Below are 15,015 nucleotides of genomic sequence, written 5' to 3' on the forward strand. Positions count from 1 at the left end.
TTTTATTTAATTAATTTAAGATATAAAATTAATTAATTTTTTTTTTCTTTCCTAAGATGTACTTATAAAACAAAATATATTTATATTTTTTATTAAAATAATTAAAATTGTGTAAAATTGCAAAAATATTCTTTTTGAAGCAAATTTTGGTAAAAGCTATCGACTGAACAATATTGAAAAATATTCTGATATATAACATGTAATATTTTTTTCTCTTCTTTAGATACAACTCGCGCGGCCAGTTGATTCACGCGTCGGAGCACAAGAAATTCCAAATCTGGTACTTTTACGACGACCGTGGTCGACTGGTGTCCATGAATGACGACCGAGAGAACATCACTCAGTTCTTCTACGCGAATCCAAAGACTCCGGATCTTATAACGCACGTGCACTTCCCGAAATCGTCTAAGACTTTCCGGTTCCTCTATGACTCCCGCGATTTCCTGATGACCGTAGAAACGTCCGAGCAACGTTTCTACATCGCGACAGATCAAAATGGCTCGCCTCTCGCTCTCTTCGACACCAATGGCAATCTCATCAAGGAGATGCGGCGCACTCCGTTCGGCAAGATCATTAAGGACACCAATCCGGACTTCTATCTGCCCATAGATTTCCACGGAGGTCTCTTTGATCCAAACACCAAATTAATCTATCTGAACAAGAGACTCTACGATCCTACCGTTGGTCAATGGATGACGCCAGCTTGGGAGCAGATGGCCAACGAACTCACTACACCAACCGACATTTTCATCTATCGCTTCCGTAATAACGATCCGATTAACTTTAAACAGAATGTTGAATATATGACGGATTTGGGAAGTTGGCTAAAACTATATGGCTACGATATCTCGATGATGCTCGGTTCTGAATATACGAAGCAAATGGTGTACCAACCGAGCGCGACTGTCACTTCCCCGCAACTGACTCCAGACTTTGGTGTGATGTCCGGTCTGCAGTGCATCGTAAATCGTGTACAGGAGAAGTTTTCTGATCTGGGTTTCGTTCCTAAGCCATTGTTGAAATTGGAACCAAAGACACGGAACCTGTTGCCGCGAGTGGCACATCGTCGAGCAGTCTTCGGCGAGGGTATCTTGGTATCGCGTGTCGGCGGTCGGGCTCTAGTGAGCGTGGTGGACGGTGTAAACAGTGTAGTGCAAGACGTGGTAACATCCGTATTTAACAACTCGTACTTCCTGCCATTGCACTTCAGCGTGCACGATCAGGATGTTTTCTACTTCGTCAAGGACAATGCGTTGAAGATCCGTGACGATATGGAGGAACTCCATCGGCTCGGTAGTATGTTCAATGTGTCCACGCATGAAACGACGGAGCACGGCGCGGGCACATGGAAGGAATTGAGGCTTCACAATCCAGATGCAGCTGTGGTGATCAAATACGGAGCCGATCCCGAGCAGGAGCGGCACCGTATTCTGAAGCACGCGCACAAGCGAGCTGTCGAGAGAGCTTGGGAAATTGAAAAACAATTGGTGATGGCCGGTTTCCAGGGTAGGGGCGACTGGTCGAAGGAGGAAAAGGATGAACTCATGAGCCGCGGCACGGTCGACGGTTATGAAGGCGTCGACATCCACAGCGTTCACAGGTATCCCCAGCTCGCCGACGATCCTGGTAACGTCGCGTTCACTCGCGACACCAAGAGGAAGAGGCGGAAGAGCGGCAACAGGCGCAACAGGACTCACAGACACGATTCGTGATTCGAGGACACCACGACGCGAGTTCAAAGTATCGCTTGGGACTTGATTCGCGCGTGAATGTGAGAAGCGAGTACGATGGAATGGGAGAGAAACGGAGCAACGCGTTGATAGAAAATCCTACCACCGCGTACTTGCGTTAAAATATGACATCGCTCCCTTTCTTTCCTCGATTCTCTTCTCGGTCTCTTCTCTCCCTACGCTCGTCGTCGAAACGCGATGATCTACCACGAGCGACCACGGATGCGTTCCGTGTCCGGAGCAACTTACCCCGTCGATGTGCCATAAGCGCGTCCACGCGATCGCGATCTGTCATAAATTCCTAGATCGGGTAATCGTACGTGCGAAAACGGCGGGTATGGGGACGGATCGCGAAGTGTCAAAATTAAGCTAGTCGCATTATTAACGAAATGAAGAATATAAAGCTTGTTACACATGGTGATTAGTTTATAGAAAAGATGAAGAGACACGAGAGGGAAGAAGAGAGAGAAGAGAGAGATGATGAAAATCGACGCGTGGAAAATAGAGACGAAATTGCGTGCGTGAACTTTCAAAGTGCCGTCCGCGACGAAATCCAGTAGTGTTTTCGTGAAAAGGAGGGAGTATGGAGTGTCTTGGACTTTTTCGGATCGTCGGTTGATTATTCGAGCTGATGTCATTCAACAGGGTCTACAAGACACGCGTAAGCACGCACGCGAGAGCGAGATATCTCGAGGTCGCCGCGTTGAAATCGGAAGATGCGGGGCGAGAGGATAATTTTTCAATACAAAAAATACGTTGACGTTCTCCGAACGTCCAGTTATTTGACACTGTTCAGGATCCTCTCACCTCGCATCTCTGATCGGGGGATATCCGCCCGAGGGTGGATATGTCTGAACAAACTGTCCGTGGACGTCGCCGTAGATCGCATCGCGAGACGTCGTAGGAAAAGCGAGAGAGAGAAAGAGAAAATAAGAGAGAACGAGAGAGAGAGAGAGAGAGAGAGATTGAGAGAGAGAAAGAGACAAAGGAGAGCAGATATACAGCAGATATTTTTAACAAGGCGCAAATTTGGTGTACTAGATGCGAAACAAGCAATTGTAAATATAGCTACTCGAACTCTTAATGGTAAATGTAGATAAAATATCGTAACGTAACGCGCGAGAACGATCGTAAACTCAAGTGGAACTGTCGATACAGCTTTTTTATATGTATACAAAGAAAAAATGACACACATACATAACACAGACATACATACGCGTGAAGGTATAAAAACTTACTTGTGCCCCCGTGATATACTCGAATGCAAGAAATGGGGTAAATCGCGAAATTATATCGGACGCGTCGCGATAAAAAGATAAATAAATAAATAAATAAATAAATAAATAAATAAATAACGTGAGAGAAAAAGGGAAAAAGAGATTTTGTCAGGAGAAAACGTGACGTTCGCACGAAATGAACGGTTTTTACGTTAAATCTTGACTCAGGCCTATGCACGATTGACACACAAACACATAAACACACTATCGCTTCAAATCGGCCGGATGCATAGCATGATCGGCAACGTTATCTCATTGATTCTGCTGCACATGCAAACGCGTAATTGAATGAATCAAGTATAAATGTGGCATCTGAAATCGAAATCTATCAAGTCCTTAAGATCTATAAAAATTTAATTTATTTTAAAAATATAATTTATTTTATATTTATAAAGCTTTATTCATGGACTTTTTTATATGATGTCAAAGCAAATGAAACGACACATTGATTTTCTAATAATGAAATTAGTAGTTATGTGAAAGCTCGTAAAAAGTACTAAATGTTAAAGGAAATTGACATGAGAAAATGATAAAAGAGACAGTCAAAATTTTATCGTTTCAGAATTGTTGCATTGTCCCATTTATTAAATCAATTTTCCTTACTCGAGCTTTATAAATAAATTTCAAACTTGATGAATTTTGGATCGTGGTTGCCTGATATATGAGCAAATCTATCCGATTTGTCGTAGACAAAGTAGACACGTGTAAATAGGTATCGGTATCACGTAAACGTGTAAGAACTATTGCAGCGTGATATCGTCGCGTAATAAAAAGCGACGTGACACGATGTGACGAGATGAGCAACGGTCGTAACGGGATGCGTCGAAGTAATAATGTCCAGAAGAAATAATAATATAATAAAAATAATAATAATAGTAAAACGATAAGTAATAAAAATAATAGAGTAATAAATAATAATGGGAAAAACGATAATATTACCATTATACGGAAAATGCCCCGCCTATCTTTCTACTAAAAATGAAAAATTATTTTTTGAATTGTGTCGTCGAAGAAGCCCTATGTAACCGTGTGTATGTGGGATCGCCCTGTGAAAAAGAACCTCACCCCCGCGCTCCACCGAAGAGAGCATCCCGGCAAAAAATAGTTGGATTAACAAGAATCGATGTATGCAGAGAAATTCGTTTCGTCAAAGTTATAAATTCCTAATCCTTAAAATATAGGGAATTGGTTTCGCGATGATGAAACTTTTTTTTTAGATCCTTTAATACGTATCTATTCAATTCTCATTGAGAAAGAAAAAAAATTAGAAATTTTTACGAAACGTTGAAACATGAAATTTTCTCTTATACAGAATTAAATTCCATATCAGAGTATTTTCCTTCTTTTGTAAAGTTGTAATACTGATGAGTATATATCCGATTTTTTATAATGCAATTTTAAAACCAATCTCCCTGGCTTCGAAGATCAGGCATCGAAATAAATTTCATTCGATTCATATTAATTCACCTATCTTTTACAGGGCACAACCTTAGCCCCTCCTCTCTGTAACTGATATAGCTGAACTTGTCGGTGTTTATCAATATTGGGTAAATAAGGAAAAACAGTAAAAAGTGTAGAAGTCTGTGGTTCGGGTCGAATGAAGTAACCGACTAATAGAAAGTAAAGAATGCAAAAAACGAATATAACGCATAATATATATAAATATATATATATATTTATAAATATATATATATATATAGGGGTACACAGTGGTGAGTCAACGTGCGAGCCCACGCAGCTCCACCACGTTGTGTTCCGCGTAGACGATATATAATTAAAAGGAAAAAAAATAAAAATACATAATCACAAATGTACGTATTAGTTGACGAGTTAACATGGGATTTAGCGAAAAGTTAAGGGAATGTGCTAGTGAACCTTACAAGTAACATCGCTGTACATATCTGTTGTGTATAGCCGACAACATGCCACTATCCCGCGAAAGTAGTCTTCACGTCCTCGTATCACGAAAGATTTTCTACCATGAAATGCAAGAGATTTTAGCGACGGGGCCTCACTGATTTATGACATTTGGTTTTCATATATCACTATCATATTTTTAATCCCACATCACATTTTTCTAGATTAGAGTTATGAAAATTTTGAGTTGTCAACCATATCTCTCTCGCATCACTTTTATAAAGAAGTAGATAAATTGATAGAAATCGTGTACGTTTTATATCGTAAAAATGACTAAGAAATGCGCCGCTAGGATTCTTATTTCGTGACACTTTCTATCTAAACATCTTAAACATCTTAAATTTGACACATTCTTTTCGTCTTCAGAAGGGAGCCCGAGGCTGGACGAGGCATATCGATCTGTGATTCATTCCATATGTCAAACCGTTGACGCAAAGGCAAAATTTTATTTTCCTCCGTATAAATAGTAAGAAGAATTCAGTAGCTTTGACGCGGAAAATTGCTCAGCCATCAAAGCCTCGGGACTCAGCTTCAAATACACATTCTCGTCTACATCAGCTTCTCGAAACCGTAGTTAAATTGCTTCGGAGCGATTCTCCTTACATCACTGTAATCTCGAGCAAGTGATCTTCTTTGCCACTTCAGAAACGTAAACCAACATATGTAGAACCAACATACAAGAGATGAAAATCATTTGCTCAAGATTATAAAAATACACAGCAGTAGAAATCATAATTTTTCGATCCTTTCAGCACAAACGCTTGACCCGACCGAAGCTACGACCGAGAACATTTTTCAAGAATGCGTTTTGACTCATTAATATCACTTCCAGAATTTCATATGTTGAGGAAAAAAAAGGTCTATTTTTTTGCTATGGAAAGCTAAAGAGTTTCAAAATTTCTTGAACGTTATTATTGAATGTCACAATTTAAAGCAGATATATCTTTAAAAATTTAACCGTACAATATCAGCTAAAAATATCGGTCAAAAAAGTCAATATCAATCAATAAATTTTGATCACAAATACAGACTGAAAGCAAGTATAAAAAAATAAAACAAATAATTTATATAAACTTATAATGGCTTTTGCAGTGTAATGGTCATGCTACTATTTTAGATAGTTTTGAAACAAATAAGTGAATTCAAATGAATTTTTGCACGAATATTTATTATAATTTTATTAATATATATAATTTAATTTTGTAATGTTCCCAATGTTCAAATTTATAAATTATAATGTCAAATTGTATATAACCAATTTAAGTTATTTTTAATCATTTCTATAGATCATCACTACTCTTATTTAATATATCATTAATTTAACTAAAACAATTAATCTAATTCAAGAAAATGTATTAAATTTGTATCAAATTTAATTGATTATTACTAAATGCAAGTACATGTTAATATAGACACTGTTTACTTTGAAACTAACTACAGAAATGGATTGATTTACATTTCGACAAACATGGAAGTTAAAAATAATCTCGTTTAATTCAAGAAATTAGGTTTGCGATCTAACAGTATTTGAGATGTAACATACACATCCTTAAAGTAACAGAATAAGACCGCTTCTCCGACGATGTTCTCGAATGTTGCTTCCCTTGGGAGACGCGTGTTCCTTCGATATTGCGTTCTTGACGATCTCCTCGGTTCTAAGCACAAGGGGACACAATCCCGTAGCGCTTGTTACTAAGTTATCTATTAACACGCCGTTATCCGACACGCACGCATTGTAGTTTCGTAGAAATGCTCAGCATGCGGCAGCGGCTTCCCGGCGTGGCGGCGGGATGGACGCTGCAGGCGATTTTTCTATGTGTGCTCGCGTCTACTTGCAAAAAAAAAACGATACGTAATAACGGGAGAGAGAAAAAGAAACAGAAAACGATGCGATATGTTTAGAAAATGAAGAAGTCCTGTACTCGAATTAACTTTACGCTTAGCGCATGTTTCCTTCGAGCGCAAGAGCCGCGGGTGAGTTTCGCCCTCTTTGGTTTTTCCCTTGGCGTTTTTATTCACGCACCTCATAAAACGGACGTATCCTAGCAACAATTCATTCCCGTCGAATTCATGTAAAGTAATCGACACTATCGTTATATTATAAGAAGAACGGGCAATTCTAAAGAATATTGAAGCATCAGCTTCGTGTTTAAGAATTCTGACATAATAAAATATAATATAATTTTACAAATAAAACCACACGTGGCGTCCGCTAAAAGCGCTATTTTGCTTCTTCGATTCCCAATGTTTTCCAAACGGATCCAAGAAAATCTCCGAATTTATGCTAGGAGATTCTCGAGAGAAACCCGTGATAATACATGTTTATACCCGAATGCGAATCTCAAATACCTCTTGAACGACATTGCGGAATCGAAGGATCTGGGGAGAAAGTGGAGGAAAAATGAAGAGCGTGAGATTCCCGATGCGGCTCGTCGCGGGAGGGTGCAAAATTTATTATTGTTACGCCGGATCGCGATCGGCGGTCGACACGTGACTAAGGAAAAAAAGCAATACTTCATAACTATCGTGTATGTCTTTGGAATGCCGTTGAAAGTCCGGCGGTAGAATCGAGGGACGATAATATGTCAAAAGTGAAGAGCGTGAGGAAGGATGCATGAGAAGCTAAAAGAGAGAGCATGCGCGCGTGTGAGAGAAAGAGAGAGATATATATATAAATTAATATATATATATATATATATAAATATATAAATATGCGAGTTGCGTTATAACGATAGTTATTGCGAGGGGAAAGGAAGGAAGTCGTGCGCTTTTTCTTTATATATTATATATAATGTATACACAGGCGAGTCGCGAGAGACACCGCTCGTCGGACGCGCTCGTCGCGCTTCTTTCTACATGCCTCCGAGAAATTGCGGCGTGATATTTCGTTTTGTACATATAATACGAAAAAGAATGATATATCGTTCCGTTCCGTTGACGACGAAGCGCTTCTTGTGGCCCTGCGACTGATACAACACGGAGTCTTCGCGATACTTCGGACACGGTGAACGCGTCTTAAGATCAACTGCGAGGCGATTCTCACTCTAGACGCGTGTCGTACACATTCCTTACAGAAATTTAATACTAGAGATTATTTATTACTTCAGAAATGTAATACTAGTGATTAATTATTTATCAAGTACCAAACAACAGTGCTTTTAATAAGATAAATAATTAATTACATTTTAGTATTTATTGGATTTCTGTAAAAAATTACAATCATTTTTCGCGCAAATGTCATCACCGTATCTAAGAAATCCTCGAAAGGTCCAAAATAGAGAGCTCCATATCCGAATGTGAGGAACCGTGTCGTGAGAATTTTTATCCTAGACTTTTAATGAATCTCGTAAGCACCTCGCTATGTCCGAAGCGTCGTAGGAAGTCTCCGTTATCGTTTTCGCGGGCGACGAGATGAAAAAAAAGAGAGCTGCTACGTAAAAAAAAAAAAAGAAGAGCCCACAATCGTACGCGACATTGATGTTGTTAATTAGGGTACCTACAATTATATCCGTAGCGATGGTAGTTTCGTACACCCATGCCCGCAAAGGAAAAAAAAGAAAAATCATCTCACCGTAGCGACCTTTATACTTTCATATAAAGACGGCGGTCAATTTATACACGAAGAAAGAGGAAACGGAGGAAGTAAAAATTTTACTGGCATCTATTCTTGGCATTGGCGTGACGGTGAACGCGGTTCGGGTCCCGACACTCGGTATCCTCGCGTGGGACTCAAACGGTGACCCGGCGATCATCGACACGATCGATACACAACGCTCGCCCGTTCGTCTGTACTTTACTTTCTGTTTTTCGTGAACTTGTACATATTAATTGCGATTATGTAAATATCTTGAACACACATGTAAACACGCGCATGTGCCTGCGCGCAAGTTTATTTTAAAGACTACATCACGAGATATATATGTATAAATATATGTGCTCACATATACATATACATATATATAGAAATATATTTACCATGTAATGATATTTAACAATAAGGTAACATATATTCTATACTCTTACACGCTAAGTACTCAATAAATATATCTATAAAATTTCCCCGTGTTTGTGAATGTCTGCCCCTGGACCCATCCTAAGATCCCGTCGTTTCGTGGCGTCTGAACCATCCAACAAGCCAAAGATCAAGTTTCGAGTGTTAACGTCAACACCTCTGTTCATCGAATTCGTTGAAAGATAATCGTTAAATGTGTTTTCACCCTTGGCCTCTGTTATCTCATCCTCACTTTCCTAGCGCCACCCTTCACACCTCACCCCGGAATTTTATCCCACAAGTGTCCGCAAAAAACTTTAGGTTTATAGACAAATATATATGTATATAAATATAAATACAAATTATATATAATACTCTCGCGACGGGTCCGACATGGTCTGACAAGTACCTATGGATACGTGATGTGATGAAAGTTGTTTTTCTATCGATAATAACGAGAAAGTTAATTAAAGTCTTTTAGTAACATCACTGACAAGTTGTTATCATTGTCTTCTCTCTCTCTTACTATGCCCACACACATACACGCACACATGTATATATTATCTTGAACCCTATATACGCGTCCAACGAGATCATATCCTTTCTCAGATCTCTTAGTAAGAGACTTCGAGTGTGTAAATAGGAACTTATCTGTCGGTGCTAGCAGAAAAATTATCTAACAATATAGCTTGCGGTAGTAGTTAATCCGTTACGATGTTTTTTCATGCTGATCCTCCTTCGTATTTGTTACTCTGTAAAAATTATGAAAAGAAAAAGATAATCGCAAATTCATTTAAAGTTCTTACGTAAAGTTATAAGCAATATTGTGCTCAGGGAAAATTACTACGTTACTTACAAGAAACAAAGATACACCTTAACTCCCTCATAACTAAACAATGCTTCTTTTCAATATTTATATTACGCTAATATTACTATAAAAAATACTAATATATATTAATATTTTAATTTACAAAATATCTTTTTTATTTTCTTACTTACAAATATTATTCTCAAAATATATCGTGAATTTATCAATAATTATTAAAACGATGCTGATTCTTGTAATCAATTTTTTAGCCGTGAGAGAGTTAACAATAGTTAAAAATTGATTAAAAATAAATATAGTTATACATTTCACGTTAATGTAATTTAAACTATTACTTTAAGATTTAATTTTTTAGAAATTCAACGAACGAATTTTTTTCTTCCATGAAAACTACCGAACCAACAAGAACGCAATACGGAGGAATTGAATACCACAGCTAAGTATGTCGTTTTGTACATAATTTTATTGCAAAAGATGTGTTCTTGACAGTAGCTGCATTCTTTACAAATAGTCGATTACATACTATTTTCTGTATATAACAAGAGATACATGTTACATTCTCTATTATAATCAAACAGCACAGTACATTAACAAACTTCACACTTGTCGAATTAAAAGGAACAGAATAAAAGTAATAATTACTAACTGTTAAGAATGTAACATATATCGGATACTCTTCTTCTTTAGAACGATCTTAAAAAGGAAGTACTATAAATAATAATTAACATTACATTTTAGAAACATCTCTCAATATTTAGAGCGACTAGCAACAGAGTTAAGTGCAACTATAATACAACACTGATACATATGCATATATAATATAATACTTTGATCTCCATTTTTTGAATGTTGCGAAACTTGTGATATTTACTAGAAAAATGTTATTACTCATAAAAGATTTACTATAGAAAATAAAAATAAATAAATAAAAAAAAGTAATTTTTTGAAGAACACTTGTGCAATCAAATTTAATAGAATCTGACAGCGTTAAAAATATCGATATTTATTCACTAATAAAAAGAAACATGATATTTATTAGATGAATAATTTTCTCTAATTATCTTATAATTTCATAAATGAAATACTTTTTCGATTTGCATCTCGCAATTGCAAAACATTATTAATCAGAGAATATCATTAACACAATTTGAAAGAAGATATGTACATGTCAATTATTTGATGTAAACTTAATACATTTTTTACATAAATTATATATTATAATATGAACATTTTGTAAGTAATCATACAATTTACGAAATATATGCATGCATTCTTGACTTTCTCGTAAATGCATATTTTCTGACAAAGCAAATATTGGAAGCAGCACCATAACTGGTTTAAGTTAGAAATGATGGAATGTATTTGTTAATAGTAGGAAGTTATTAGAACACATTTGCAAGTATAAAAGACAAATGAATAGAAATTTAACACATCACTATAACTTGATATTTAACTGTTGTAGACGGAATTAGTTTAAATAGAGCAATGTAGAAGATAATAAGACAATGATTTAATCCTCCTCATGTCTTTCATGAAATATTATTCATGCAACATTTTCGAAAATTTTCAAAAACAATTGTTTTTAACATGCGTTCAAAGAATCTTTTCAGAAGGAAAAGACAAAAATATTACATTTTTCATTAATTCTTATATTAAATTACTCATTAATTTAATATGTGGCACGCTTTTTTTAGATATATATTTACATTATATCTAGTTTATACATTCTCATTAAGCTGTAATATTTGTTATTACGAAAGATAATATAACGAATCATATAACGATCATATAACGAATTTTTCTATTTTGTTTCTTTAATTTAAAGAAATGTTTATATGTTCATTGTAAGATTTTTCGAACGCTGTTTTCACGGACATCTTTTTTCTAGAGTCAACATGTAGTATCATTACTAATTTAGACAAGAGTAGGATTATTGATTTTTACTGGCATTACATTTCCTATCTAATAAAATTTTTTTTTATGAGTAACAAAAATAACAGCATGTACAAAAATACAAACACAGTATTGAGATGCCTAACAATAAGTTATCATTCTCTTTAGCGTTGCAATAACAATAATGCATGTGAGAGCAGTTGATTTTTACCAACATTGTTACTTACTCAAGGCCCAGAGCCCAATTGATACCTTGAACTAGAAACAAAATTAACGGTTGCCATGCAACAAGCCACCTTAACCAATCCAGCAATTGACCGTATAAAACATGCGGCCGTTGCCAACTGCATTGTTCGTTAAGGCATTTAATAAATATTTTTTGAACCGTAAAATGGTTGTTAGTAGTAATTTTTTTCGTGTTACATTATAAAAGGATACGGATTGCGGAACATTTTCGTTAAGTCGACTTTCTCTTTGCAATAAGGACAAGTTTGCTTTTTCCCCACAATGCACCAGCCCCTAATGCAAAACTCGTGAAAAACATGGCCGCAAGTAAGCTTGTATGTATTTTCAATCACACCTTCCTCATGCTCAGAAACTAGAAGTTTGTTTCCACATACTGCACAAACATTTACCTCCAGAATCCTGGTTGGCATGCTATCGGGAGTATAATACTGAAAATTACATTAAACATCATAAAATTACATATATAACATATATTTAACGTCTTATATAATGCATATGTCTAATATATACTCCGATATGTGATGCCATTGTGTCAGCACATATTTCAGCAATATCTCTTCCTAATACTCCAAAGTAAAGACCGTAAAATATGAACAACATGCCCCAATCCATCCAAACGTGAGGCTTAACATTTAATATGATATTTAGACCAAAGAATGTAAGCAAAATTAAAATATATCCAATTATACCCAATACATAGCTGAGCTTATAAATAAAATAAAACCATTTGTACACTAATCTGCAAAGGAATAAAATTTTATTATTTTATGATTATTGCTGATACATCATTAATAATTACTTGGCATTACCTAGGTGTGGTACCTTCGATTGGTCTCTGAATGGCTTTTCTTACTACTAAACCTGTTATACACGAGGATAAAAGCCATAAAAATATGAATCTCCACCAATGATTTTTCAAACTAATTCCAAATGGAATAATCCACATGGCTACTAGTGTTACAAGCTGCAAAAATAATATTGTATTAATATATAATTTCAGATATTTGAAATGTGACAAAGAAAACAATATTTTATTCCACCTGGTATGACTTAAAGTGCCTCTTCTTCCACTCAATCAGTACAATCTGTGCTACTGTTAACGTCACTAACAATATAAGCAGCATTTCTGCGTGCATAGATTCGTGACCTCGATGCTGTTCGTGCATTTTTATGTGCTCCACTCTAGAAAATTAGTTTAATATAAATTACATCGACATATACATTTCCACTTTTTTTTCTAATCGTAGACGTTACAAGTCAAACTGTAAAAATCGACAAAAGGTTTTTGTTATAAAATAACTATATAATTTTGTAACTTGCCTCCATTTTTCCTCTGGAGTCAATTCCGCTTCGCTCTAAAAATAAAAAGTGTAACAGCTACTAAAGAGTAACATATCCAATATAAAATAATATGAAAAATTTCTTAATGAAAAGATTATGCAGTCTTTGAACAAACATATTGAAAAAATATTATATATGTCAAAAATAAAGATAAAGAAAAATATATGTTAAACTTTTGCAAGTCAGCGAGTAATTACGCTATGATTGTTATTCGAAAGGTTATGTTTTGATGACGCGTACCATATTCATATAATCAAGTGATTAAATACATAAAATTATAGCACGTACTTTGTTTGGTATTTGATGCAAATTCGTGGTGTGCATCGTGAATGTTGTATCACATTAATTCACAGAGAAATATGTGTTAATAAACTGAAGCGGCTGCCGCGTTGCAGAAACATCTTAGCAGTTAGCACATTATCTTAGAATACCGTTAACAGTATTGAACATTCACTGAATGACCGGCATTTGAGTTATCTGCATTATCATGAACAAATTTTTTAAATTTCTATCAATTATACTATTTTTCACCTAATGATATATATCGTCCAATATTCTTTTGACTTTCTATCAATTTTGAGAATTCGAATTTTTGCAGTTATACATATATAAAATTTTAGAAAGATTTAAAATTACAATTGCTAAGATAGTTAATTAGTATCTGTCCGATTATTAGATATATTTTTCTTATTTTCTAAAAATTTAATTTTTTGTCTAAAATCTTACAAATTTTCCAAATTGCAATTCTTGGAATTTTGATGATAGTATCATTTCTTATTTGATTCCGATATTTTACTTGTATTTGAGAGTTTAGAATTTTAATTCAAATTTTTTACTATCAAACTTTTAGAAATTTACAAATGCTTCTTTACTGATTTTTTGTTCACCAATGCTTTGTTAATTTTTGGTTATTCAAAGTTTCGCGGTTCACAAAATATAAAAAAATATGAAAAATATTATATTATCTGTTATCGATAATTACGAACTTTGCAATTGATAAATTACTGTAAGTCGGTTAAGTTAACTACAAAGTTTGATTTTACCATTTTTATTTTTTTTTTATTTTTAGATTTTTACTGAAATTTTGTTATCGTATTTGCCTGCGATTTTTAATCATGCTACATTATAATATATATACATATATATATATATATATATATATATACACAATATAACACAAATATATACAGTATAATATAGAGATTGTTCGAAAAACCAACAATACTTAAGGATAGATTTCTAAGATTATTTTGAGACAAAAATTCTATTACCAAAATATCGAGAATAATAGTTTTTAAATTATAAGCACTTAAAATTATTGAATCATGTTGTCTAAAAGTTCGCACGTTTAGATGTAATACAACGAAAAATCCAACCTCACCTAAGCGCGATATTTAAGTGCTTATAATTTAATTCACTATTATCCTTTAATTCAATTCACTATCACACTTTAGTATTAGAATTTTCATCTTAAAATGAATCTACTCTCAGGAATCTATTCTTAATTAAAGTGTTATTACAATCTTTTACCGAACACTTTATATATAGTGAAATATATTTGTTATACACATACATATAATAAAATAAAATATATTTTATGAATTGGGGGCGTATTATTTTGAAGGAAGAAAAGAAGCGTTCACATTTCGATGATCAAACAATGAATTCAAATCGCCCGCGCGCGGTCTTGCGAAATTAGTTGGCGTTTTCGACGAGTGAGCGCGCGTCGAGCGCAGTCGTCGTCATTCGGATCTCTACGGCGTTAAGCCACGCCCAGAAACTCCTTTGGAGAGG

At 35.0% G+C, this 15,015-nt stretch overlaps 2 protein-coding genes across 18 annotated transcripts in view; one reads left to right on the top strand and one right to left on the bottom strand.

Annotated features, from left to right (window-relative positions):
* The window catches only part of Ten-m (teneurin transmembrane protein Ten-m), a 569,521-nt gene extending 561,145 nt beyond the window's left edge, over nt 1-8,376 (top strand). For all 16 annotated transcript variants that reach the window (XM_087416181.1, XM_087416180.1, XM_087416177.1 and 13 more), the window contains one exon: nt 224-8,376. In XM_087416181.1, the coding sequence (XP_087272307.1) occupies nt 224-1,712 (1,489 nt within the window). In that variant the 3' untranslated portion in view covers nt 1,713-8,376. The remainder of the gene's footprint in view (nt 1-223) is intronic.
* A 408-nt stretch (nt 8,377-8,784) lies between these two features.
* Nucleotides 8,785-13,681, bottom strand: LOC105147825 (E3 ubiquitin ligase Rnf121). 2 transcript variants are annotated; one of them, XM_011059103.2, is made up of 8 exons: nt 13,510-13,681; nt 13,201-13,235; nt 12,921-13,062; nt 12,690-12,844; nt 12,391-12,619; nt 12,073-12,308; nt 11,862-11,978; nt 8,785-9,667 (listed from the first exon to the last, which is right to left on the bottom strand). In XM_011059103.2, exons 1-8 carry the CDS (start codon nt 13,543-13,545, stop codon nt 9,625-9,627), a joined length of 993 nt encoding a protein of 330 aa, XP_011057405.1. In that variant the 5' UTR covers nt 13,546-13,681; the 3' UTR covers nt 8,785-9,624. The 2 variants fall into 2 exon arrangements, with proteins under 2 accessions (XP_011057405.1, XP_011057406.1); XM_011059104.2 differs by lacking the exon at nt 8,785-9,667 and having other exon boundaries at nt 10,187-11,978.
* Nucleotides 13,682-15,015: the final 1,334 nt, after the last annotated feature.

Source organism: Acromyrmex echinatior, chromosome 19 (assembly GCF_024713525.1).
Source record: "Acromyrmex echinatior isolate Ae372 chromosome 19, ASM2471352v2, whole genome shotgun sequence".
NCBI classification, from domain to species: Eukaryota; Metazoa; Arthropoda; class Insecta; order Hymenoptera; family Formicidae; genus Acromyrmex; species Acromyrmex echinatior.